Consider the following 27,997-nt stretch of genomic DNA (forward strand, 5'->3'; position numbering starts at 1 on the left):
CCCGGGGATCGTTCGAAGTGGGCGGAGCTAGCGCTGCATCAGGACCAGTCGCCAGCTTCTGCATCCCTCGGAGTCGGGAGCATCCTCAGGGCCGCGGCAGAAGCACCGCCGCTGTATCCGCTGAAGGGGCCTCCCTGCGCGCACCGGGCCGTCGCCGCCGCTCCATTCGCGCGCCGCCATGGCAGAGATCGCCAGCGTCCGCCCCAGCTTCGGTGAGTGGGGCCCGTGGGAGGCTGCTGCGCAATTCCCTCTCCCGCCCCCGCCCCGTTTCTCTTTGCCTTGGCCGTCCCCTCCTCCACCCGCTCCCCAGCGCAAAACACCGGGCCTTCCTGGGCATCCTGATCTCTCCGCCACCGCCACCCTCGCCGGAACCCGCTCACTCCGTGCCCGCCACCATAATTCTGCCTTGGCAAGCATCCCATCCCTCTACCCCGGCCTCCCCTTCTATCCTTGCTTGTAGCAACTGGCACATCTACAAACACCAGCGCGCTCAGCAGCCAGAGAGGGCCTTGTTTGCGCCGTCGAAGAGGCACCACCATCACCACCGTCACACGACCACCTGGCCTCCATCTCCGGAGTGGTGGGGTTTTTTTTTGGGGGGGGGGTGACAGGTTCTCCACATCCTTACTGGCACGCACACCAGTCGTGCAAATAACGCGCGGCATTAGCAGGGCGCACGCTCACAAACCGACCGCCAACGCTGATCCACAGGGGGAAATCTCTCTCTCCTCCTCCCCCACTAACCCGCTGCAACATTAGGATATTCGGACTGTGTGTGGCTGAGAAAGAATGCGTTCAAAGAAGCCCACACGCAGTTTGGGAAAGATCCCCCCCCCCCAATGTGGGGACGGAAACCCTCTTGGACTGCGCGATCCGATCCATGGAAGTCCCGCTGAGTTCATTGCTCCTAAGCGAGGAGGGCTATAGGATTGCAGCCTCGAAGGCCAGATTGCCAGCTTGCATCCCACGCCTCCTTGGTTCCCTTGTTCCCGTTAATTTCATTTAAATAATACGTAATAATCCTCCAGTCTACACTTCTCTGTCTGGGTTTTGACAGCATTGGCCAACACGCGCACGCGGCCCCGCGCGCGGCCAGCAATGCCCAGCATCACTCAGTATTCCACTTCCCTTCCAAACACACACACACAATATCCCCATCAGCATTTGGGCAGTGTGGAAATCTTCACATCAGCCACCCTGTGAGGAGGTGGGAGCACATGACAGCTCCCAAATCCGGGGCCAGGTCTCCTCCGGGCTTTCCAATCCCCAATGCCATCACCATTCGTCTTCGCGTGCTCTTCCCCGTCTCTCCCTTCCCGTCTCTCCCATCTCCCCGCCCCCACCCTCTCCTTGCACGGGCGTGCCTGGCCTCGGGAGCGGACTGGGTCAGTGCCAGGGGCAGATCCGAGCCCTTTGAAGAGATGCTTAGAGGGACACATGTGGGGTGGGTGGGGAGGCGGCAAGGCGTTGCCCTCTGGCCTGCTCTCCTCCTGTGGGGGGCTGGAGGTGGGTGGAAGGGAAGGAGGGAGCAGGTGCACATTGTGGTGGCTAGGAGGAGGGCAGGATGACGTGATGTCTATTCCGGGCCAGGCAGCGCCCCAGCCCCCAGCTAGCTTGGAGGGGAGGGTGGGCAAGAAAACAGCCTTTGTTCAATGCACCCCCTTTTTGCAGAGGTTGTGGAGCAAGCAAAATATGGAGTTTCCTCACCCCCACCCCCCAAATTCACTCGTCGTTGCTTGCAAACCACACAGACCCTAGCCTGATGGCCTGTAACCTGGCCCAGCCATCCCATATAATTGCACCCCATCCATTGAGGGTTTGCTCAGAGACACCAAATCACTTCCTAACCCTAGCAGCTGCCCCCAGCCCCATTGTTGAGACTCCCTAGGGTGTTCCCTCTGGGAGAAGTTTGAGGCCTCTCATCTATGCCAGGGATCATGATGTCTTCTCATTCATCCAACAGTGGCTTTTTAAACTGCCTCTCGGCATCTGTCTGCTCCAATCCATGCAATAACGAGCCACAGGGACTATCAGCGTGGCCTCTAGGCAGCTCCTCTTTGCCAGGTTGCAGCAAAGTTTCTGGCAGGAGCATGAATATAAAAGCAAGAAGGGGGAGGGAAATAAAGCTATTCATCCCCCCCCCCCAATATACTGAAATGTAAATAGAATAGGATCCTCAGGCGTATTTGCGGACCTTTGATTTGTATTAAAAATCTACCTGTGTGCCATTCAGTGAAAAGTCTCAGCTTATTTCATGTTCTAATTCTAGTGTGTACACATGTAATGCTGAACACATCTGTTGTCACACAATGGCAATTCTGGGAGAGAGGATCAAGGTTGCCTGCGTTTGTTAGGCCAGTGTGGAATGTTTTATGTTAATTAAAGCCCTCTGGTTTATTTATGTTTCTATCACCAAAAGTGCAGCCTTTTATTGTCCTCTGGGGTGGAAGGCTGTGTTGTGCTATGGCCCCAAAGCTAACTAAGGATGCAGAAGTGATAGCATCCTCTCTGCCCGGTTAAGTCACGTGAACGACGACGACAACAACAAAAACCACAGGGTCTAAAATTATGGATTTAGTTCTTCCAGAATAAATATAAGCACCTGGCTCTGGTTACTTGCAGTTACTAATGTAGAACGTGGTCTCCACCTCTTGTACAAGTGTGCATTGTGATAGCAGAGAGGCAACCCCAGTTGTTAATGACGGAATGGCTGAAGTGGATTGAAAGAGAAGCAAGCTGGATTAGACAGATGTTAGTATGTGTCCCCAATTAGAGTGTGCATACGTCACTGAGGATATTGTTTGAGGAGTTTAAAAATGCATATGGGGGATTATTATTGTTATTATGGGAGTTGTGAAATGCGGATGGATTTGGAGGTTGGCAGTTTAGTATCCAGTCTCCATTTTTGCAGATGTTTACAGTGCAGGTATATTCAATATTTCTGTTTTACACCCCATCATTTTAATTCATTGCTGCAGGAGTGACAGGTGCCCTGCAGTATTGTCTCACAGGAACATAGGAAGCTAACTTGTACAGAGTCACACCATTTGTCCATCGATCTCAGTACTGTCAACACTGACTGGCAGCAGCTCTCCAGGGTTTCAGGCATGGGGACAATTCTCAGGCCGACCTGGAGATGCTGAGGGTTATACCTAGGACCTTCTGCTTCCATGCAGGTGCTCTACCCCTGACCTATGGTCCTTTCCCTGTTCATACAGCTTGCAAACACATACACAATCAGGCACATGCACATACATGCACACACCTCCTAAGGAAATATAGGCTTCACTCATATTTCTTATTAGCTGGGAGTAAGTCCCACTGAACTCAGCAGGAAGTTCTTCTGAGTAGACATGTGCAAGATTGCACAAAGCCACTGAATCACAGAAAACCAGTATTGCTTCTGACAGCCTTCTCCACCCTGGGGCCCTTCAGATATTGTTGGACTTCAGTTCCCATTAGCTCCAGCCAGCATGGCCCAGTGGTCAGGGATGATGGAAGCTGGAGTCCAGCAACATCTGGAGGGTCCCAGGGGAAGACTGGTGTCTGTTATGGTGGAATTACAACACTAGACAACTGCATACTTCCAACATTTCTCTGATAAAAATAGGGATGGTTTCCCCAGCCACTCTGGGCAGCTTCCAACATATATTAAAACATAATAAACCATTAGACATTTTAAAATTTCCCTATACCGTACCAAGGCTGCTTTCAGATGTCTTCTAAAAGTTGTATAGTTACTTATCTCCTTGGCTCAGGGGGTAACATAAGTCCACACTCTCCAACATTTTTCCAATGAAAACAGGGACATCCTGAGGAAAAGCGAAACATTCCAGGATCATATCAGAAACCAGGACAGCTTCTGTAAATCCAGGACTGTTCCTGGAAAATAGAGACACCTAGAGGGTCTGCAGTTTTAGCTGCTCCTTGTTCCACAGGCTAATATGTTTGCCTTACAGCCAGGAGGCCTTTAAAAAAAATAATTAAAAAGGGTCATGTGCATGGTTTGATTACGTATACAGAAGGTGCAAACAAATGCTGCTGCCCAACCCTACTCAGCCACCAAAATCTATCCCCAATAGCAGTTCTGAAAAGATGCTCAGGCTTTGGCCAGTTTTCAAAAGAAGGGAACTGCATAGGTCAGTGGTGGAGCACCTGTTTTGAAGGTTCCAGACTCATTCCTCGACATTTCCAGTTAGGGCTGGGAATTGTCCGCTAATGAAAATTCTGAAGAGCTGTTGCCAGTTAGTGCTAGACAGCTCAGAGCCAAGATGGACCAATAGTCTGAGAATATTGGCAGAATGCATTCCAACAGGCCTTATATATCAGAGACAGCCCATAATTTCTGGTAACTGTCTAATAATAATAATAATAATAATAATAATAATAATAATAATGCTGTCCTTATTTTGCATTTTGGGGGAAATACTGGGTTTCTAGAAGTTTTATCTCTGATTGTCCAGGATGCTGAGGCACAGATGTGTTTTAATTCTAATGTTCATGCACGGAGACAAAATGTCAGCAACTGTAGCTGCCCACCCAGATAGTGAAGGCTGCTGAATGTGTTGCAATTGCAGCTGTTCTGTGCAAAGTACAACCAGATCCATTGTGAAGCTAAGTATTCCGTTTAAGCTTTCTTAAGTGTGCCGGGTTGGGTTGGGTTTTTTGTGTGTGTGTGTGTGTGGAAACAAAATGCAAATTGTTATGATAAAAGCAGCGAAGAGACTTGAAGAAGATGCAGTTTGGGAGTGTGTATGCGGGGGGGGGGAGCGGTGTCAGGGAGTGAGAGATACGCTGAGAATAGGGGGGTGATAACAAAATCACATCGAATTATAGAATGCACACAAGATCGTTCATGTTTCCGTCTGTGACGTGTTGCCGTAAGGGCTGCATGGGTTTGTTCAAGTGAATGTGATATTAGGGAGCTTCTGGGTTTTTGTGAGCACCGTTCTTGAATGCAGATTTGTGTAAGTGAGTGTGCTTGCTTGTTTGTTTGTTTGCTTGCTTGCTTGCTTGCTTGCTCGCTTAATGTACCTGTAATTATATCCCGCCTTTCTCCCAAGCTGGGATTCAAGAAGGCTTACAAAATCTTGAAAACGTCATTATAAAATACAAAGCAATGAAAATTAGTTAGAAACAATAAATTAAAATGCAATATAAAACGCGTTTAGAGGCAATGTTAAAATGCCGATTGCCCAATGCTCATCATCATCTGCACTTGGGTTGTCAGACCAGGGAGGTCTTAGCTTGCCAGCAGAAAGATAACAAGGAGTGAGCCAGCCTATCCTTTCTTGGGAGGGAATTCTACAATATGGGTGCAGACACAGAAAAGTCTCTGTCTCGTGTCACCACCAACTGTGATGTTGATGGGAACTGTGAGGTGCTCACCAGAGAACCTTAGCACCCAGGCAGGTTCATACAGGGTGATACTGTCCTTCGGGTAACCTGGGCCCAAGCCATATATATATATATATACACATATACACTTTCATACACATTATTTATCATCATTCCCTCTATTGCCAATATCCAGGCTGTGAATGCCTATTCTTCATGTAGCCAAAATGGCACTAGAGCAGTATCTACATCTCAAGGTCTGCAAAAGTTCAGTCTTGAGGGTTATGAACTATTGAGGAACCTGAAAAATTTCCTGTTATGCATGCTTTGATCTGACGTTATAAATACGGTTGCCTGCGTCCATCTGTCTTGAGATATAATGGAGTGTGCCTCCGGGGGTGAAGTCGAACTTCTGCATTAGCAGACCTCCCCGGGGTGCAAACCTGGGCAGTGTGTATGGAGGTCCTGGGCTGCCCAGATGACAAGACCCCCCTCTCTCCCTTGCTGAAGTGGTCCAAAGGAAAGCAGAGCAAGACGTTTGGCACCAGCTTGGGTGCAGGAGTTGCCAGAATAGGAGTTTGGATTTGATATCCCGCTTTATCACTACCCGAAGGAGTCTCAAAGCAGCTAATATTCTCCTTTCCCTTCCTCCCCCACAACAAACACTCTGTGAGGTGAGTGGGGCTGAGAGACTTCAGAGAAGTGTGACTGGCCCAAGGTCACCCAGCAGCTGCATGTGGAGGAGCGGGGAATCGAACCCGGTTCACCAGATTACGAGTCCACCGCTCTAGCCACTACACCACACTGGCTGGTGAGAGCTGAGTGCAGGGTAGGAGGCGAACAAGGCGCCATCCAACCGTCCTAGGGACTTCAGTCCCAATTTGTGTAGGATTTACTCCCTAGCCTTTTCTCTGCCTGAAGATATCCCAAAAGAAAGCGGAGGTTTAGGAACAGAGGTTTCTTTCTCCTAGATCGTGGGTAGGCAAACTAAGGCCTGGGGGCCGAATCCAGCCCAATCGCCTTCTAAATCTGGCCCGTGGACGGTCTCGGAATCAGTGTGTTTTTACATGAGTAGAATGTGTGCTTTTATTTAAAATGCGTCTCTGGGTTATTTGTGCGGCATAGGAATTCGTTCTTTTTTTTTTTTTCCTTCCAAAATATAGTCCGGCCCCCCACAAGGTCTGAGGGACAGTGGATTGGCCCCCTGCTGAAAAAGTTTGCTGACCCCAGTCCTAGATGGGCTCCCTTCCCAGGTGGACGAGCCCCATCTGCCCCTCACTTTCCTCTATAGCACCTGCAGAAACTGCCTTCCTGATCATTGGACCCACGCTTGGTCTTGTCCTCTCAATCCACAAGAGACTGTCTTCACATGCAGGGAAAGCCCCTAACTCACCGAGGGCTTGTGACCCATCGGCTACCTTCACCTGGTTTAGCTGGCCGGTTGAAGCCCATCCCAAGGTGTGGCTGCTGTCACCTGGAGCCACAGGTGAGAGCTGAGTGCAGGGTAGGGACCAAAGGTGGACAAGCTAGCCCAGAAAGAGCACAGCATGTCCCCCACCAGAGGCACTACGCCTCCCCTAACTCTCTGTAAATAGTTATAAATCGCAATTTACAATTAGTACCAATGGTGAAACTACACATAGCTCAACGATGGAAAAATAAAAATCCCCCAATACCCATAAACTGGCTGAGGAAAGCACGTGGATTATAAGACTAGCATACGAAAGGAACGTGGCATATAATCATTACAAAAACAAGTTCATTGAGAAATGGGCCTTATTCATTCAATTCTGGAATGACAAAGTAAGAGATGAAATACCTCCTTATAATTTATTCACATTAGTTTAATACTCTGTCTTTATGCGATAAGGAGAATGGAAGTAGAAATATTAAACTCCCACATCTGCATTATATGGCAGTACATAGGCAATGCTGCAACTAAATCTAACAGTCTTAAGTAAAGCATGTAGCAATAAGTCTATTTGCATATGAAATGCCTTCTAAATGAAACAGGACCTTTTAGCATATATGAAAAACTATATAGTGATTTCTGCACAGATTTACAAACACAGTGTGACTAATAACCGTGCAGCAGCCATTAAGTATATTTCTGCCACTTTGGAACGGCAGTGTTTGTTTCGGACTCTGTTTTCCATGTTTTATTTTATTAAAAAAACTGATTATGCAAAGCCTGAAATTTAGCGATTCAAGGTTTCAGGTGTGGGCATCTCCCAACTCAACCTAGAGGTGCCAGGATCAATCCCGGGACCCTTCTGCATACACAGCTTATGTTCTGCCACTGAGCTACAGCCCTTCCAGTGGTGACCCCTGTTCTAGGGGGATAAAGTGTCCCCTAATTATTTTTCAGCTGCCTGCTGTCTACTCTTAATGATTTTGGCTTTGTTTTAGAAGGGGGTGTCCTCTTGCACCAGGGTGTATTTTCTGGAATTTCTACCCCCCCACACCCCTTGCAAATTAGGGTAATTCGCACAGGAATTTTTTTGAACACCTTAGAGAGTGAACTAATTTAGCATATTCACCATACTTTAGTAAATAGTTTGGGGGGGAGGCTTGGAAACTGCTAAGCTTGCCTAATATATTCACAGCTGGCTCCTGTTCGGTGTTACCGATGAATTTATTAAATGCCTGGGGCGAGGGGGTGGGCAGGAATCGGAGGGAAATGAAAGCACTGGGGAAAAGAATTCCAAATCATTTCCACAGGAAAAATAAATAAATCACACCCCGCATCAGTTCCAGGCTTGCTTTGCTGTGCCTTGCAATAACCGGGCCTTTCTGTTCTCTCCAACAAACAAGAGGCACTGAGTTAATCTGGGTGATGTCATCAGCACAGCTGAGGTCACCCTTTTGTGTGTTATGACTTGAACATTAAATTCCATGGTTACCTTCTCATAGCTAGAGGCATGGAGAGCGGTATGACACCCCCTACTCACACATACTAAATCCCACCAGTGCATATATTTGTGTGTGTGTGTGTGTGTGTGTGTGTGTGTATTCTGCACTCATAATAAGGCTCTGTACACACTGTTCTTTAAAGCACATTAGAATCATAGAATCGCAGAGTTGGAAGAGACCCCAAGGGTTATCTGGCCCATCAGTCAGTCCATGTTTATTTATGGCAAAGAGGGAGCATAATTTCTGCATAATTCTCTACATAAACAATAAAAATGGTTGATATGGGGTTTAACAATCAATAATGGCGCTGTGGGTTAAACCACACAGCTGAGGACTTGCTGATCAGAAGGTTGGCGGTTCGAATCCCCACGACGGGGTGAGCTCCTGTTGCTCGGTCCCTGCTCCTGCCAACCTAGCAATTCAAAAGCATATCAAAGCGCAAGTAGATAAATAGGTACCGCTCTGGCAGGAAGGTAAACGGTGTTTCCATGCGTTGCTCTGGTTCGCCAGAAGCGACTTAGTCATGCTGGCCACGTGACCTGGAAGCTGTACACCGGCTCCCTCGGCCAATAAAGCGAGATGAGCGCCGCAACCCCAGAGTCATGACTGACCTAATGGTCAGGGGCCCCTTTACCCTTTACCTATGCTAATTAAGTGTTCTTAAAATACGTGCATCTAGTCCGACCCCTACAAGGCAGGAATCTTTTGCCCAATGTGGAGCTCGAACCCACAACCCTGAGATTAAAAATCTCATGTTCTACCGATTGAGCTATCCCCGGAGCATTATTTCCCTCAAAGAATTCTGGGCACTGCAGTTTACTACAATTCCCAGAAACCCTTATCAAACTACACATAGTGTGCAGAAGGCTTTGCGGAAGTAAAGCATGCTTTGAATAGGCTTTGAAGGCATAAGTGTGTATGCAGCTTTAAAAAATGTATTAAGAGACTTGTGGTACTTGAAAGGCTTACAGAGGCCTAGGGCAAGTGTACCTGGCTGCATACCCTCCGACATTTCTCCAATTAAAATAGGGACATCCTATTCCATCATCATCAAAATAATCATTTTACTATTTATACTCCCCACCTCATTTGACTCGGTTGCCCCAGCTACTCTGGGTAGCTTCGAACATATACAAAAAAACACTAAAACATTAAACATTTAAGAAATTCCCTATACAGCGCTGCCTTCAGATGGCTCGGGGGTCAGATAACTCCATACCCTCTGACATTTCTCCATTGAAAACACAGACGTCCTAAGGAAAAGTGGGACATTCCGGGATAAAATCACAAACCAGGACATCTTCAGCAAATCTGGGTCTGTCCCTGGAAAACAGGGACACTTGATGGGTCTGTGTTTTTCCCCCTGCCCCACTGCACAGGCCTGCAGTCTCACCCACATCATACCTTTTAAAGCTCATTTTGCCCCTCAAAGAATTTTGGGCACTGTTGTTTACCCCTCACAGAGTTATAATTCCCAACAACCCTTAACTAACTGCAGCGCCCAGAATTATTTGAGGGAAAGAATGTGCCATGTCTTTGAAGGCTGAATACATTTAGAGCACACGGCTCTCCCGAAAGGATCCTGGGAACTGTAGTTCGTTATGGATGCTGGGAACTGTCATTCTGTGAAGGCTAAACTACAATTCCCAGGATTCTTGGGGGAAAGGCATGTGATTTAAATGTAAGGGGTGTAAAGTAAAAGTAAAGGGACCCCTGACCATTAGGTTCAGTCATGGAAGACTTTGGGGTTGCTGCGCTCATCTCGCTTTACTGGCCGAGGGAGCCAGCGTACAGCTTCTGGGTCATGTGGCCAGCATGACTAAACCGCTTCTGGCGAACCAGAGCAGTGCACAGAAATGCCGTTTACCTTCCCTCCAGAGCAGTACCTATTTATCTACTTGCACTTTGACGTGCTTTCGAACTGCTAGGTTGGCAGGAGCAGGGACCGAGCAACGGGAGCTCGCCCCATCACGGGGATTCAAACCGCCGACCTTCTGATCAGCAAGTCCTAGGCTCTGTGGTTTAACCCACAGCGCCACCGCGTCCCTTTAAGTACCACGTAGCCTTTAAAACCTGGGGGCAAAGACTGTCTCATCACTATTATTTGTGAGCTGCCCCAGGGAGCCTTTCCTCATCTGGAGCTCAGGATAAATAAAGAGCAGCTGGCTGAATAGATTATCCATCCCAGTTGTCCCCAAAGGGGGTGCTGGGATTACCTAGGGCAGCCCTAGAAGGCGAATGGGCGGCAAGGGGGTGCTGAGGGTGTAAATGACTACCAGATTTGAAAAGCCGGTATCTGTGGATCAAGTTCATCAGTTTTGTTGAATTAATTAACCTAAATAGTTTTAATTGGATTTTGAATAAATGTGCAATTAATTGTTACTGTTCTCAGTGTTATGGTGCTATTATCAACCTTAGCAAGTCATGCAAACTGGTGTTCTGAATAATGCTTTTTTGATATATCGTCCAAATCCAGTTTCAAATCTATGTCATGATATTGGTTTCGTAATTTTAGGCTTGACAATATATCACAAATCAGGGTGTGGGTGGGGAAGGGTGCTATGCAAAAAAACACGATGTGGGGAAAACTGTGAAGCCAGCCAATGCCTTTACATAGCTCAGTCCTTATTATATATGGATTATTGTGATATATCCGTATATCGCAATGGTTAGCTGGTGAGATATCGCAGTGTTGAAAACCAGTTGTTGCCCAGCCCTAGTGGGGATGAGTTTATGGAAACCAAGGAGCCGATGGCTCAAAAAAGTTCGGGAACCACTGATTTATCCCCTCTCCCTTCCCCATTCCTCTCCACCTCACCCTTCCCACCCACAGATGTCTCTCCGATCGTGGCGGGCCTGATTGGTGCCACCGTCTTAGTGGTGTCCGTCTCCATGACGGTCTTCGTGTGGACATGCTGCCACCAGCACGCGGAAAAGAAGCACAAGACCCCTCCTTACAAGTTCATCCACATGCTGAAAGGCATCAGCATCTACCCAGAGACCCTGACCAACAAGAAGAAAATCATACGGATCCGGCGAGACAAGACGGGAGCTGCCATGAAAGACGGAAGAGGCAACCTTCTGATGGACGCGGCAGAAGCTGGCCTGGTGGGCTCTGACAGGATCTCCAGCGCAGCTCCCTGCGTCAACCAGCTCCCAATCAAAGTTGATTATGGGGACGAGTTGAGCCCGGACCAGAGCTTGACTCCGGCAGGCAGCAAGCCTTCCTCTCCCTCTTCCCCAGAAGAAGAGGTCACTCTGGGGACGCTGACCTTCTCCGTGGACTACAACTTCCCCAAGAAAGCTCTGGTCGTGACCATCCAAGAAGCCCGCGGGTTGCCGGTCATGGACGAGCAAAACCAAGGCTCCGACCCCTACATCAAGATGACAATCCTGCCTGACAAGAGGCACCGGGTGAAGACGCGCGTCCTCCGCAAGACGCTGGACCCCGTCTTTGACGAGACCTTCACTTTCTACGGGATCCCCTACAGCCAGCTCCAGGACCTGGTCCTCCACTTCCTGGTGCTGAGCTTCGACCGCTTCTCTCGAGACGATGTCATCGGGGAGGTGATGGTGCCGCTCGCCGGGGTGGACCCAAGCACAGGGAAGGTCCAGCTCACCAGGGAGATCATCAAAAGGAATATACAGGTAGGGGAGCTGAGACCCGGGGGTTTCACTAGGGGGACTGTCCAAGTTCCTTTTCCTTCTACAAGACCTTTAGAGACCCTAGGCACTTAAATGATTTTGGCACCCCCCATATATATCAAATTCAAAATATAAACAATAACAAACTAGGAAATGATTTTTCGAAAAGAAACCTACAGTAAGATGGAAAATAACATTTATTTTTGCATGCTTTCACCTTATTTACGTTTGGGGGGAAATTCTCCTCGCTTTTCTAAGTGCAAAGTCTTTGATCAGATCCTTACGTAATGTATCTGCTTCTACACTTAGTAGAGATAAGTCATTTTGCCTGCCTTGTTGCATGGTTGTTCTGCTGGGGTTTCTTAAATATACATCAACTGAGAAAATGGAGGCCCAGCCGAATCGTTTGTAATATTTGTATGTAATTTTTTTCATTTATTGCGGGAGCCTTTTTCGTGGAACCTGGTTCAGCTGCACTGTAGCAAATCTGGCAAGGGAAAATTTATGTGGTGCCCTGCTTCCCTTGATGCCCTAAGCATGCGCTTATGTTGCTTCATGCCCTGTTCTTGCTGTTGGTGTCCAAGCGAGAGGGGTGGGATGAGGGGGCTGTGAGCCAGCAGTAGGGGTCGTACCTGCTGGTAGAACCCACAAGACAGGTGTACTGATGCAAGAGCCAAGGGGAACTGGCCTGTGACATGGACCAGGACTGCCCATCTCAAGTCCAGCACCCTGTTCTAACAGCAACCAAACAGATGCCTTAATGCAATGTTGTTGGACTACAACTCCCATCATCTCTAGCCAGCAGGACCAGTGGTCAGGGATGGTGGGAATTACACAGTCCAACAACAGCAGGAAACCCAGGTTCAAGAAACACTACCCTAAAGGGAAGGAAACCCAAAAGCAGGGTCTGAGCACAGCAGCGACTCTCCTCACCTGGGACTATTAAGTAGTAGACTGCCACCGACAGTGCAGGGAGAAGACAGGCATCATGGCAAGGAACCAGTGATAGCCTGACCCTTAGTGAATCTTTCACTTATTTTATTTCACAGAATTTATATACTGCTTGATTGAGGGACACGGGTGGCGCTGTGGGTTAAACCACAGAGCCTAGGGCTTGTCGATCAGAAGGTCAGCGGTTTGAATCCCCGCGACGGGGTGAGCTCCCGTTGCTCGGTCCCTGCTCCTGCCAACCTAGCAGTTCGAAAGCACCTCAAAGTGCAAGTAGATAAATAGGTACCGCTCTGGTGAAGGTAAACGGTGTTTCCGTGCGCTGCTCTGGTTCTCCAGAAGCGGCTTAGTCATGCTGGCCACATGACCCGGAAGCTGTACGCCGGCTCCCTTGGCCAATAAAGCGAGATGAGCGCCGCAACCCCAGAGTCGGTCACGACTGGACCTACTGGTCAGGGGTCCCTTTATCTTTACTGATTGTAAAAAAACAAACACCCAGCAACCTCAAAGTGGTTCACAAAACGAATGAAACAATGAAATTACTAGTAAAATACAGTCATATTTACACAGCATAGTTATACAGTAAAATACAATTTAAAGTATTCAATAATAATTAAAATCAACAATAAGCTAAAAAGCAGATTAAAACACGTGTTTACATTTTATGTGACAATAGGCTTTGCCTAAACAAAAGAATGTTTTTAGCAGGTGCTGAAATGAGTGCAGCAAAGGTGCCTCTCAACAGGCAGGGTCTTCCAAAGTATGGATGTAGCCCCAGTAAAAAAGATGGATTTTCTTACAAATGCAGACCAGGTATTATGTGGCAGCTTCAACAGCGCCGGTTATTATACCCACCAGTCGCTTTATACCAAAGGGAAAGTGTCAGAGTGACACTTGATGGGATAAAATGCAACACGTAAGAACGATCTGAAACCAGAAAAAAACAAGAATAAAACCAGTAACGATACAAAATGCATAAGATGCTTGGCCAGTAACATATTAATAAGGAGAAGTCCTAGCCACCCCCAACTGAAAGATGAGCACCAGTGCATGAGGCAACATTAAATAACCAAAGGTCGGAGTAAACAAAAGGTATCTGCCTGGCTCCCAGGGGCCGACAGGGATGGCGCCAGGCATGTCTCCCTGGGGAAAGCATTCCACAGACTTGTCTCATCCTCTCTGAAAGCCCTCCAAGTTGGTGGCCATCGCTGCCTTGTGTCGATGTGAATTCCATAGTTTCATTTTGTGCTGTTGGGGAACAAGCATCACCGTATTTTTCACTCTATAAGACGCACCAGACCATAAGATGCACCTAGTTTTTGGAGGAGGAAAACAAGGAAAAAAATATTCTGAATCTCAGAAGCCAGAACAGCAAGAGGGATCGCTGTGCAGCGAAAGCAGCAATCCCTCTTGCTGTTCTGGCTTCTGGGATAGCTGCGCAGCCTGCATTCGCTCCATAAGACGCACACACATTTCCCCTTACTTTTTAGGAGGGAAAAAGTGAGTCTTATAGAGCAAAAAATACGGTAACTGTGCACCTCTGGGAATTGGAGACAAGGCAAAGGTTCACCACAGCAGCAACTAGGGCTGTTCTCAGGAGATCCAAAGAGAGCTGTTGTCCGAGCACGGGCCTTTTCTGCCTGGTCCAGAAGGACCTTTTCCTATTTTCCTAACTGCAGATTCCTTGCATTCTGCTGAAACTCCTGGGTTCTGCATGAGAGGATGCATCTCACGCTCAGAACAGCGCAATTCCAGTTTTCTGGGCATGTCTCTTCCTCCTCCTCCTCTAAAGAGGAGGAGGAACATCTGTTCTGTAACCTGGGATTTTGCAAGGCATTGTTCCAGCCAGCGGAAGCGGCAGACTCCCCGGGAGCGCGAGCTGTAATGCAAACAAGCGCAGAGCTGGCAAGGACAGTAATCAGACCAAGGATTGGGGTCAGCCGCCTTCAAAGTGGGAGCTGGAAAGCAGCCAGATCAGCACTATGGAGGAGGGCGCTTTGGGAAACTGGGCTACATTACGACAGATAAACAGGATGTGGATTTTTGCTCAGGCAATACACAATCTAATGTGTTTTTTCTCTCTGTGTGTGCTTAGATCCCAAACAAACGTAACAGGCAGATTTTTTGGGGGGGAATAGCACAGTGGCAGGGAATCTGTCCCGGGTTCAATCCCAGCATCTGCAGATAGGGCTGGGAGAGATTCTGCATTTGAAATCCTGGACAGTTCTTGCAGGTCAGTGCGGACGATACTGAACTAGAGGGGCTAATGTTCTGACTCTGCAAAAGGTAGTTTCCTCTGCTTCTGTGGTCTGCTGCAGGGATGGGAAGCCTGTGGCCCTTTAGATGCTGTGTGTGACACTGTGGCCCGCTTTATCACTACCCGAAGGAGTCTCAAAGCGGCTAACAATCTCCTTTCCCTTCCTCCCCCACAACAAACACTCTGTGAGGTGAGTGGGGCTGAGAGACTTCGGAGAAGTGTGACTGGCCCAAGGTCACCCAGCAGCTGCATGTGGAGGAGCAGGGAAGCGAACCCGGTTCACCAGATTACGAGACTACTGCTCTTAACCACTACACCACACTGGCTCCACACTGCTGTTGGACTCCAACTCCCAGCAGCCCTTGCAAGAGGGGCCAATGGTCAGGGATGAGCTGCAGTCCAGAAGCATCCTTCCAGGAGCCACATCCCAAGGGCAAGCAGAGCCAGAGGCAGAATGGGCAAAGCCACGAAGGTTTCCATTGTACAGTAGGCTGCTTTTCTACACTCACCCCCATCTCTATGCTCCATCCAAGCAAGTAAAAAGGAATAGCAGAGTTCAAGGACTCATTTCAGCCAGGGAGATGCACCACGGGAAGGTGAAAAGCAGGGCTGATAAGGAATGTACATAAGGAACACTTGTGGAGAGACCCAAGGGCCAGTTGGAGAGGTCTGGAGGGCCACACCAGAGATTCTCCATCTTTGGCACAAAAGCAAGCTCCTCTGGCAAATCTTTGGCTTCTGCTTTGAGTTGTCTAGACATTTCTTTAATTAGGCAGGATGGGTGGCTTTCAAATAAATACATAAATCCTGCTTCAATGGGATGACACACCTCTCTGCACAATTAGAGGGGGAGAAATAAAATCTTTGGGCTCATAAACCAGCTGCTGTCGGGCTTTCTAGACAGTTAAGCTTCTCTTGCTTCTGTCTGGCTTCCAAGCTGCAACTATTGCCCTGTTCTAGCTGGTCTGAGGATCTGTGATGGGGAGGGTGTCCCCCTCCCCTCGAGCAAAGTCAGAACGCAATTGACACTGGAACAGAAAGCGACTGGCATGCAGTTACTCCTGCGGCTGAGAACTGGAAATGCTGCCATGTCTTGCTTGTGGGCTTCCCATAATGGGTATCTGATTCGCCACTGGGAAAACATGATGCTGGATTAGAGACGGCCCAGCGGGCTGTCCTTATGATGCAGAGAGGGATGAGAAAGTGAGTTACAGGCAAGCAGTTAGGAGTTGCATCTTTCAGGACCAGGGAGAGCTCCTTGAGACAACAGGAAGCCAAACCAATGAAGGCTCCCTTTTTCTGCCTTCCCCCTTCCAATGTTTTTGGACAATAGTTCCCATCAGCCCCAGCCAGCATGACCAGTGATTAGGACTCCCACCCTACAAATGAAGTTGCAAGGAATTTAAATTGATGCCTTTGTAAACTACAGTCATACCTCGGGTTACAGAAGCTTCAGGTTGGGTTTTTTCGGGTTACGGACCACCAAAACCCAGAAGTACCGGAATGGGTTACTTCCGGGTTTCGGCGGTCACACATGCACAGAAGTGCTAAATTGCGCTTTGCGCATGCACAGAAGCGCCGAATTGCCACCCGAGCATGCGCATACACGCAGCTGCAGGTTGTGAACGCTGCGGGTTGTGAACGTGTATCCCGCACAGATCACGTTCACAACCAGAGTGCCCACTGTACTTTGCTGTTCGGGGCGGCGGGGAAGGTTTTCACTATCAGAGTCAAAAGAGGTGGGGGTGGGGAATCTGTGTGGCTCTCCATGTCCCATCAGCCTCAGCCACCACAGCCAACAGTTCAGAGATCCTGGGGACTGGAGTCCAGCAACACCTGGAGAGCCACAGCTTCCACATGCCTCTCCTAGACACATGTCCCAGCCAATCAGGGATCACACATTAAATGCACTTACAAAGCAGGGAATGAGGAGCTCATGGCCTTCCAGATATTGTTGGACTATGTCTCTCGCCAGCCCCTAGCCTGCATGGGTCCGTAGCTCAGTGGCAAAGCAACTGTCACAAGGTCCCAGGTTCTGTCCCCAGCATCTCCAGGTAGGGCTGAGAATGCCCCCCTCCCCGCCTGAAACTCTGGAGAGCTGCTGCCAATCAGTGTGGACAGTACTGAGCTGGGTGGACCCCATGGTCTGACTCAGCGAGAGGCAGTTTCCTATGTTTCCAAGAGTCCCAAAAGATGGGCAGAGAGGCTTGGAAGGCCCTTGACCTTAGGACACGTGCTTGCGTAGGAAGAGAGTTCAATGGGAGAAGAGGAGGGAGAGGAAAATATGGCGAGGAAGATTAAAACTGGTCATGGAAGGAGGAGGGGAGTACAACCTGTGGCAGTGGTCGGTTCAGACACTTGTGAAGACAGAAGGAGAAAGTGTGACAGAGAGAGAGGAAGAGAAAAGGGCGTGACAGAAGGAGAGGGAGAAGCGATGGCCCCATTCATTTCCAGCTCTGGCACCACTAAACACCAGCCATGTATGATATGTATGCAGCTTTAGATGCTTATGCTACAGCAACTTCAAGCCCCCCTCTTAGGGTTGCCATACGTCTGGACATACCCAGAATACTGTAGTCAGAAGCAGTCAGAAATCTGCAAAATGTCCAGGAAAATCCGGACGCATTACAGCCCATGTCAGCAGTGCCGTTTTTGCCAATTTTCCTAAATAGCTCAAAATCCAACTTTGCTTCCCCCCCCCAAAAAAAATAATAATGTAGCTCTGCAAGGGGAATAGGGAGTTCCATAAGAAATCTCAGAGCCCATAATAAACTACAGTTCCCAGGATTCCTTTTTTTTTGCAGGGAGGGAGTCATAACTGTAAAGATGGTGTAAGAGCTCTTTAAACTTACAGTGGTACCTCGGGTTACATACGCTTCAGTTTACAGACTCTACTAACCCAGAAATAGTACCTCGGGTTAAGAACTTTGCTTCAGGATGAGAACAGAAATCGTGCTTCGGTGGCACGGCAGCAGCGGGAGGCCCCATTAGCTAAAGTGGTGCTTCAGGTTAAGAACAGTTTCAGGTTAAGAACGGACCTCCGGAATGAATTTAGTACTTAACCCGAGGTACCACTGTATAGTGCAGATGGGGCCCTAGTTTCCAATTCCAATGTGCAAACCAGACTTTGCTGGTTCAGATGCCTCAACGCAGGAAAGGCTGGGCAGGGGGAATCACGGTGGATGAGGGGAGGAGAGAGGGTCCGTCTCACGTCTGGTGCGACATCCGAACCAGCCTCATGCATGTTTCCTGACAGCGCCCCTACAGTGAATAGAGCAGGGTCAGCCAGCACGATGCCTTATAGACATTGCTGGACTCCAACACCCACTAGCCTTGATCACAGTCATGGCTCCCCCCCCCCAATGAATCCTGGGAGCTGTAGTTTGTTAAGGGCACTGAGAGTCGTTATGAGACTCCCCCATTCACCTCACAGAGCTACAATTCCCTGGGAAGAGGAACTGGTTGCTAAACCATACTGGGAACAGTAGCTCTGTGAGGGGAGTAGGGGCATTTCCTAACAAATCTCAATGCCCATAACAAACTACAATTCCCAGGGTTCTTTGGGGGAAGAAGCCACGACTGCTTAAATAAGCAGAAGAGTGCTTTAAATATACAGTGGTACCTCAGGTTACAGACGCTTCAGGTTACCCAGAAATAGTACCTCGGGTTAAGAACTTTGCTTCAGGATGAGAACAGGATGTGGTGGCAGCAGGAGGCCCCATTAGCTAAAGAGGTACCTCAGATTAAGAACAGTTTCAGGTTAAGAACGGACCTCCAGAACGAATTAAGTTCTTAAACCGAGGTACTACTGTATGGTGCAGATGGCGAAGAGTCGTTTGGCCCAAACTGGGCACTTTCCACTTGTGATTCTGGGAGGAAGGGAAGGGAGCAGGAATGGCTTTAGACAAATGTTAACTCAAGAGTCCTGGGCAGTTCCCAAAATGCCGAATCTAGGACACGACGGCCATGGCAACCCGGCCTGCTATTCACAGCCTTAACAACGGCTTTTTTAAAAACAGTTGGCAAGGCTCTGTTTTATTTCCACTGTATTAACTCCCTTTCAACACAGCCATGTCTTTCCCTTAAAAAAGAAGAAGAAATGACCTACTCACTACGGACAAGTCATCTCTACACCACCGAAAAGCATTTAAGGCCACAGCGGAAGCACAGAGAATGTAAACAATAAAAGGCCACACCCTCCCCGATTGCAGAGTTCGCTGGCGATTTCGAACCTGCTTTTTAAGGTGGTGGTGGTGGCTCTTTCCTAGGAGGTCAAGATTCTGGCCCCCTTCAAAGGTGGGCCATAGGAAGCTGCCTTATACAGAGTCCATCTAGACCCTGCGGCGGGTTACCCACACTGACTGGCAGCAGCGGGTCTCCACGGCTGCAGGTGACAGGTCTCTCCCAGCCCTACCTGAAGAATTGAACCTAGGAAGTTCTTCGCTTCAAGCAGGTGCTCTCCCACTGACCTACAGCCCTTCCTCTAGAAATACAAGATTTGAGTCCTCATTGTTCTGCACAAAGAGCTGATTTTAAATAGGAACATGGGAAGCTGTCTTATACAGTAGTACTTCGAGTTAAGAACCTAATTCGTTCCGGAGGTCCGTTCTCAATCTGAAACTGTTCTTAACCTGAGGTACCACTTTAGCTAATGGGGCCTCCCGCCGCCACTGCACAATTTTTGTTCTCATCCTGAAGCAAAGTTCTTAACCCGAGGTACTATTTCTGGGTTAGCGGAGTCTGTAGCCTGAAGCATCTGTAACCTGAGGTACCACTGTACAATGTGTAAAACAAATGAGTACATGCGTTCAAACGAAAAAGACAAAGACAACCCTGGTCTCACAGGTTCATACTTTGGAACTCCCTGCTGATTGACATAAAGGCCTGCGCCTTCACTACAGTGGTACCTCGGGTTACATACGTTTCAGGTTACAGACTCTGCTAACCCAGAAATAGTATCTCGGATTAAGAACTTTGCTTCAGGATGAGAACAGAAACTGTGCAGCAGTGGCGCGGCGGCAGCGGGAGGCCCCATTAGCTAAAGTGGTGCTTCAGGTTAAGTACAGTTTCAGGTTAAGAACGGACCTCCAGAACGAATTAAGTTCTTAACCCAAGGTACCACTGTATATCAAGTTAGATCAAGGGTCCACCTAGCTCGGCGTTACCTATATTGACCGGAAGCTATCTTGTACTGTGTCAGACCATTGTTCCGTTTAATAATAATAATAATAATAATAATAATAATAATAATAATAATATTGACTGCTGTAGAAACATGTTGTTGGACTGCATGGGCCTTCTTATGTTCTCCTTCCCCACTGGCTTCCTTCAGCTGACCCTTTCTAGATGATTATTTGCAGAAGCGGATGGGTGGACCCGAGGGTGGCCAGGGCTGCTTGGGGCCTGCTGTTTTGAGGATGTGAGACCTTATCTCTTTCCAGAAATGCGTCAGCAGAGGGGAGCTGCAGGTTTCCTTGTCTTACCATCCTGTCGCCCAGAGGATGACTGTGGTGGTTTTGAAGGCGAGACATCTGCCCAAGATGGACATCACCGGCCTCTCAGGTAGAAGCTATTTACTCCGCCTCATCTCCATGTTTTCCTTGTGTGCCCCTTTGAACGCTCTTTTGCTCGTGTTACTTTTTAATGAGGGATGGATCTGTTCATTTCGGTTCCTCTTGGTTTCTCATTTTAACCCCAAACTTAAATTCAGTTCCCTGCATTTCTGCAGCGATTTGCTTTTTTTTATATAGTGAAAACTTGTCAGCATTTTACTGCCATTTCCCCCCAAAACTGTTTGCAGTTTTGCCTAATAGACACATTTTGCAAAGCAACTTCCCCACTTTTGTATGCAATTTCATGCACACTCGGTACATGCATTTTCGTACACATTGTTGGAGAACACACAGTGCTGCAAAATTTGGAGAGATGCAAAGGATGGTCATGCTTCAAATCACATAGTTTCAGAGAATGCGGATTTTGTAGGTCCACCTCTAAATGCAAACAAAACTGAGTTTCTCCCTCCCTCCCATTTGTAATCACTCAGCCAGCTTATGCATCGTGTGCATCCCTGGAGAGATCAGAAGGCAGCCATCCCTTTCTCCTAAAGTTTGCCCCAAATCTGCTCTCCCGCAACTGAAGCCCACTAGTTCTAGTCCTGGCCAGGAGAGTAGCAAAGAACATCTCTTTGCCCTCTTCTATGTGGCAGCCCAAAAAGATTGCACTGTGAAGTGCCCTAAGCATTAAAAACGAAACAAAAAAACACCCCCAACATCTCCAGGGTGTTTGAAATGTAAAGCCCCGAAGACACAACTTGATCCATCATTTGATGTTCACACCTTTTGAGACAAATTCCAGTTAGACAAAGAGCACTCGAGGAAGGCGCAGAGCAGGGCTGGTGAGGGGCGTGGCCTGGGAAGAGGGGGCGTGGCCTGAAGAGACTCCAGAGGGCTGGATGGCATGACATAGTTGGCATTTCTCCATCCCTGACTTGCACAGACCAGGATCGCAACGTTCAGTGGCTTTGCTTTATTTTACAGTTACCTCCCTCAGCACGAACTCTGGTTCACGAACCCCTAACAGAATGTCCGGGAGGAAAACGTTCTCCTCGGTTTCTTGAGTTAGCGACCTTGTTTTTAGGAGGTTGGGGTTATGGTTTGGCTTGCCTCATCTTGAGCTGCTTGCTTTTCAGGGTCCCCCCCCCATGCCCCAGAAACTCTGCCGTCATACAAATTCCTAGAAGAGGAGAGGTCTTAGCCAAGGGCTAAACAGAACCTCCATGGGGATTGACAGTATTATCTCTGAATACTAGTTGTTAGGGGCACATCATGGGAGAGATTCTGTTGCCCTTCAGGCCCAGGTTCTGAGCTTCCTGGAGACATCTGGCCAGACTAGATGGTCTGTCTTCTTATGTTTTTGCCTTCAGCCCCGTTCTAGGACTCAGGAACATATGAGAGAAGCAGAGAAGTCAGGGATTGGGGAAGACTGTAGGCTTCCTGATTGATGGTGGACTACAACTCCCATCAGCCCCTAGCCAGCATGGCCAAAGGTCAAGGAAGATGGGAGTTGGAGTCCAGCAACGTCTGGAGGGACACACGTTCCTCCAGGAATCTGCCTTATACTGAATCAGACCCTTGGTCTGGCTGAAATCTGAGCATTGTCTACAATCATAGAAACATTGATTCACAGAAGCATAGAGTTGGAACGGAGCATCCCTGGCAGATGGCCATCCAACCTCTGCTTAAAAACCGCCAGTGATTGGCAGGAGCTCTCTGCAGAGTCTCAGGCAGCTCTCTCCAGGTCTTTCTCATCCCTACCTGGGTTTGCAAGGGTTTGGACTCGAATAATAATAATTTTAATAATCATCATTTATTATTTGTACCCCGCCCATCTGGGTAGGTTTACCTAGCCAACAAAGATTAAAAATACATTAAAATGTCACACATTGAAAACTTCCCTGAACAGGGCTGCCTTCAGATGTCTTCTAAATATCAGGTAGTTGTTTATCTCTTTGACATCTGGTGGGAGGGCATTTCACAGGGCGGGTGCCACTACCGAGAAGGCCCTCTGCCTGGTTCCCTGTAACTTGGCTTCTCACAATGAGGGAACCGCCAGAAGGCCCTCAGCTCTGGACCTCAGTGTCCGGGCAGAACGATGGGGGTGGAGACGCTCCTTCAGGTATACGGGTATATTGAATGACCCTTCGGGTCCCTTCCAACTCTACAATTCTATTATTCTGATGTGTTCAGGGCAGCTGTTTACCAGTTCCATCTGGTATGCCGGCTGAGAAGACACCTAAAGGCAGTCCTGCATTGGGATTTTTTTAATGGTTAGAGTTTTATTATGTTTTATATATGTTGGAGGGACGCGGGTGGAGCTGTGGGTTAAACCACAGAGCCTAGGACTTGCCAATCAGAAGGTCGGCGATTCAAATCCCCACGACGGGGTGAGCTCCCGTTGCTCGGTCCCTGCTCCTGCCAACCTAGCAGTTCGAAAGCGCATCAAAGTGATAGATAAATAGGTACCGCTCCGGTGGGAAGGTAAATGGCGTTTCCATGCACTGCTCTGGTTCGCCAGAAGCGGCTTAGTCATGCTGGCCACTTGACCCAGAAGCTGTACGCCGGCTCCCGCGGCCAATAAAGCGAGATGAGTGCCGCAACCCCAGAGTCGGTCAAGACTGGACCTAATGGTCAGGGGTTCCTTTACCTTATATATGTTGGAAGCCAGGGGCAACCCAACCACTCTGGGCAGGATATAAATAATAAAAAAATTATTATCATCATCATTATTCCTTTACTTTCTTCATAAACATGGTGAGCCAATCTCACTCCAATTAGGGTGAGGGGATGTCCCTGCTCATTCTGCTGAGTGGGGCAGTTCCCAGAGTTCTGTCCCCCCAAAATCCCGCTCACTGGTACCTCCAGTTATCGGCCTGTGTTATTGGCTCGCTCCTGTCCCTTCTTTCCAGCAGACCCCTACGTCAAGGTGAACGTGTACTACGGCAGAAAGCGCATAGCCAAAAAGAAAACTCACGTCAAGAAGTGCACTTTGAACCCCGTCTTCAACGAATCCTTCATCTACGACATCCCCGTGGATCTCCTCCCGGACGTCAGCATCGAATTCCTGGTCATCGACTTCGACCGCACCACGAAAAACGAAGTGGTGGGCCGGCTGATCCTGGGAGCGCACAGCATCACGGCGGGCGGCGTGGAACACTGGCGGGAAGTGTGTGAGAGCCCCAGGAAGCAGATTGCCAAATGGCACAGCTTGAGCGAATACTAGCAGGGTGAGCAGGGGGGCACCGGGCGCTTGCACCAGGCGCCCCCGCGCAAACAGACACTTGGCCTTTCATTTCCTCCTCCTCCTCCTCCTCCCGCCTTCCGTCTTAGTCGTAGAAACTTAAAGGTTTTCGTACGAAGCAGCTGATCGGTTCTCTCTAGTGATGTTTAACTTTTGCAGGGCACACTAAAAGTTCTAAAAAAAAAAAGAAAAAGGGAAAAAAAGGAACTTACAAAAAGTTTTAAAAAATAAAACCTAACAAAAAAAAGAGCATTAATTTTAATAAATACCACAAAACGTATATATATATATATATATATATAAATATATATAATAAAATAAAAAGGTGTAACCGCACTGTTGCATGCCGAATACAAAAGTTAAAAAAACACACAAAAAAATAATAATATAACTTTACCAATATCAAAAGTACAGTTTTTAATACGATTTATCTGTCACTATGAAAGTCGTGTTTTGTGCTGAACTGTATTTGTTGGTAATTCACCTCAATTGGCCTATTCAGCTTCTCTCCCAACTTATTCTTTTTTTAAAAAAATAATAATAATATTGGATTCTGGTGTTGAATCGCTGGTTCTTTGTTGACATTGTCTGCCCACCCCCTTCCTGTTGATTCTTTGCAATTCTTTGTGACTTGGGTGATCTAATGCTGTTGGTGTACATGCAATGGTTTTGGGGCACCTGTCTTGGATCAGAGAGATCTCAGAGTGGATGGAAATGGTTCCTGTGAATTAGAACTGCTGCTGAAAGCAATTCCCTCTCTGTAAAACAGGATCCTGGAATAATTCCTTTGTCCTTGTTGTCCAGAACAGTGCAAGATGCTCTCCACTCCATCCACTTCCAGGAGGCATCTATCTCCCTCTTAATCTTTCAAGCCAAGTCTTTGTCCTGTCTCTACCATGACTGGAGAGCAGGCCTCTTAGGTGTTGCTCATCTCAAGCATGAAAGTGCCCCTTGAGCTGTGCCGCCTGAAGCAGTGGTGCAGGCTACTGATGTGGCAGACCCGGCCCTGCCAATAGGCGACTAGACAGGGTTGCATGTGCATTGATCCTAATGCCTACAAGGGTGGCAAGCAGGTAACTCTCACAAAGATCTCACCACCAATGTTTATTTACTATTACTGTTGTCATTAATTAGAGCCTGGTCGGCTTCCCATGCATGCTTCACAGCTAGATCAGCCAATAGAAATAAATAGCCACTGGAGATCTATATCTAGGCAAGAGTTTTCCAGATCCTCAACCTCCCCTTGCAACATTCTGGGCACCTGAAATGCCCCACCAACATTTACTGGTGACGGAGTGTGCAAGCTTTCAAGCTGACACAGAAGCCAACCCCAGATAGGGCAAGATTGTCTGCTGAAGAGCTCTGCATAATCCAGAAGCCTGCAACTTCCACATCAACAGATAGGGCTGAAAGAAAAGTCAGTCTTCCCTACCCAGCCTCCTTTCCCGTAAGCCATTTGCGAAGCAAGGCAGATCCAAGTTAAGGGGGAAGCCACGTGGGAAATGGGTGTTTCAATATTCACCAAGTCACATCCATGCACTTAACTCATCCTGTGCCCTGTACGCTGTAAATACTGTATCATACTTTAAAACAAAAACTAGGAGAAATCGTTTCAGTGGTGGGGAGGCACCTTGGCCGCAGAGGTGAACTGTCTCAGCACAGCCCCATGGGAGGTAGTTCCATTTCACACAGAGCAAACCCATTGAAATTCAGGGGCCTAAGGGAGTTGTGTCCATCAGTTTCAATGGGTCTGCTCGGTGGAGCTCTAACATTGGATGCAACTTTGTGTTTGGGGGAGAAGGAAGACTACTGGAAACCCAGCCCTTCCCTCCCTAAAAGCCCTTGGGGGTTCAGTTTCCTTCCACGCTTGCTCTAGTTCAGGCACCCCCAAACTCCGTCCCTCCAGATGTTTTGGGACTACAACACCTATCATCCCTAGCTAACAGGACCAGTGGTCAGGGATGATGGGAGTTGTAGTCCGAAAGCAGCTGGAGGGCCGAGTTTGCCTATGCCTGCTCTAGTTTCTGAGTCTGGAAACAGAGTCACATACAACCCCCCACCCCCGTCCAGGAGAGCTAGAGGGATCAATGCCCAGGACGCACCAACTCACCCCCATTTCCACCTCCCGTCAAACCAGATAGATCTCTCGTCAATTCACAGTTGGTTGGCAGGAGCTTCTCACTTAGCTAATAGCAAAAACTTTACCCCTCAGAAATAGAGGGGGAGCTGTTGTCTCCAACTAAGTGCTACTCAGAGTAGACCCACTGAAATTAATGAGTCTACTCTAGCATGTTTTCTGTCAGTGGGCCCCGGGTCCAGTACTGACCATAAATTCAAAGACTGAGCATCTTATCAATTTTTTGGGAGAGGGGGTACGCCTGCCAGCCTTGGCAACTATTTTTTTTGGGGGGGTATCAGGGTTCCAGTAGATCAGCCTTCCTCATGCTGGCTGGGGTTGATGGGAGCTGCACTCCAAAACACCCAGAGGGCACCAGGTTGAGGAAGGCTGCAGGAGAGTGTTGCTGGACTACAACTCCCATCATGCCCAGCCAGCTTTGCCATTGGTTAGGGATGTGGAACACAGTAGTGAAGAATGCTGATCCTACAAGCCCGAAGCCTACCAACGCCTAGCCTAAAGCAGTGTTTCCCAACCTTGTGCCTCCAGCTGTTTTTGGACTGCAATTCCCATCATCCCTTGCCACTGGTCTTGCTAGTCAGGGATGATGGGAGTTGTAGTTCAAAAACAGCTGGAGGCACAAGGTTGGGAAACACTGCCCTAAAGGATGTGTTGCAAGGTAAGCTATGAAGCACTGCTGTAAAATGGCTGGGTGGCCTCAATACCTGCAAGTCCCGTCTGTCCCAAGTGCCATGGCTCAATGACTAGGGGTGATGGGAATTGTAGTACAGCAACACTTAGAGGGTTTCCCCCAGCCCAGGAGTAAGATTTATTGAGAGACAGACACTCAGAGTCATGTCAGAACGGGGAGAATTAGGACCTCTTCTCTGCAAAGGCCAGGTTGGTGCCGAATTTGGAATTCAAACTGATCATCTTGACGCTTAATCCTTACATCACCCCCTTCCTCCGCAACCCAATTTTGACCCCAATTACCGATAGATTAGGGCTCATCTTGAATTATCAATTTTAATTATCCCCGCTTTTTTTTAAAAAAAACTTTTCAATGCAAATAAAACCCATCTTTCTTAAGCCTAAATCATCTCTCCTTCCTCCAGCTGTAAAGAGGGGAAAAAATGAAGTTGTTGTCAAGGAAATGTGCTCAGGGTTAAAATAGATTTAGGCTTATTGGGCAGATGTGAAGAGATCCATTACTCCTCAGGAATAATGGGGAAATAAAGAGGGTCAGATAACAGTCGGGTTTTGGGTTTGTTTGTTTTTATTAAAAAATGTATTGACAGCTGCCTCACTGTCATATCTCCCAAATGTGGGTCATTTTCGGTTGGGATTTTGTTGTTTTTTTTTCCTTTTCACCTTGTGTCTATTGTAAAATTAAAAAGAAAAAAAAATAACTTGGACAAGTTACAACTTGGTGTCAAAACAAAACAAAAAAAGTAAGAAAAAAATAATAACTTGAACCGTTGTACAACTGCATAATGCTGTAATGCTAACCTAACAAATATGTAATGCTACCTGTAATGTCAAAATTGTTTTAACGCACATTGAGCGTTCAAATAAAGATGGAGTCACTTTAACTTTACTTACTGATCGCAAAATAATTATTTTGAGGTTGCTGGAGCCGCACACTTTCATCAACAGAGGGTCCCACTGCTCAGCGGTAGAGCGATCTCCTTTTGAAAGGATCCCACATGGCAGAGAAGAAGTGAGGGGAAGGAGGGGGAAGAACATCCATTAAAGCAGACATGAACGGGATAGACTGAGTAGAAGTTCCCTTCCTGTTTGCGGAAGACTCGGTTGGGTCTGCAACAAAGTGTTGCTGCGCAGCACGCTCCTGTTCAGGACCACTGTTCTGTCTCCTGCACAACACATGCAAACAGAAGCTCTTGTGATCCCTCTTCACAAGGAGCTCTGGCAATTGTCGCTATGAGAACAATTCTCAGCACCCTTAAGAACATCAAGCGTGTTAA

General features: G+C 48.0%; 1 protein-coding gene and 2 long non-coding RNA genes across 5 annotated transcripts; 1 reads left to right on the top strand and 2 right to left on the bottom strand.

The window, feature by feature from the left end:
* The first annotated feature begins 8 nt into the window (after positions 1-8).
* On the top strand, positions 9-24,086 carry SYT11 (synaptotagmin 11). Of its 3 annotated transcripts, none has more exons than XM_083715903.1 (4): positions 9-212; positions 11,084-11,898; positions 20,542-20,662; positions 23,568-24,086. In XM_083715903.1, the coding sequence occupies exons 1-4, from the start codon at positions 179-181 to the stop codon at positions 23,876-23,878; spliced, it is 1,281 nt and encodes a 426-aa protein (XP_083572029.1). In that variant the 5' UTR covers positions 9-178; the 3' UTR covers positions 23,879-24,086. The 3 variants fall into 3 exon arrangements, with proteins under 3 accessions (XP_083572029.1, XP_083572028.1, XP_083572027.1); XM_083715902.1 differs by having other exon boundaries at positions 12-212; positions 20,542-20,665; XM_083715901.1 differs by having other exon boundaries at positions 12-212; positions 23,565-24,086.
* LOC310833597 lies at positions 24,040-27,975 on the bottom strand. The gene is made up of 2 exons (XR_014558831.1): positions 27,615-27,975; positions 24,040-24,070 (listed from the first exon to the last, which is right to left on the bottom strand). It is a non-coding gene; the product is annotated as an uncharacterized lncRNA (long non-coding RNA).
* LOC310833518 lies at positions 26,265-27,603 on the bottom strand. Its single transcript, XR_014558739.1, has 2 exons — positions 26,667-27,603; positions 26,265-26,523 (listed from the first exon to the last, which is right to left on the bottom strand). It is a non-coding gene; the product is annotated as an uncharacterized lncRNA (long non-coding RNA).
* Positions 27,976-27,997: the final 22 nt, after the last annotated feature.

This window comes from Podarcis gaigeae (genome assembly GCF_964106915.1).
Source record: "Podarcis gaigeae genome assembly, chromosome: 16".
Classification (NCBI taxonomy): Eukaryota; Metazoa; Chordata; class Lepidosauria; order Squamata; family Lacertidae; genus Podarcis; species Podarcis gaigeae.

Excerpts from the sequence above, each read along its gene's own strand:
- SYT11 (XM_083715902.1), top strand. The coding sequence starts at position 179 with ATGGCAGAGATCGCCAGCGTCCGCCCCAGCTTCG. Across the intron at positions 213-11,083 it reads CAGCGTCCGCCCCAGCTTCG|ATGTCTCTCCGATCGTGGCG; the intron begins GTGAGTGGGGCC and ends TCCCACCCACAG. Across the intron at positions 11,899-20,541 it reads TCATCAAAAGGAATATACAG|AAATGCGTCAGCAGAGGGGA; the intron begins GTAGGGGAGCTG and ends ATCTCTTTCCAG.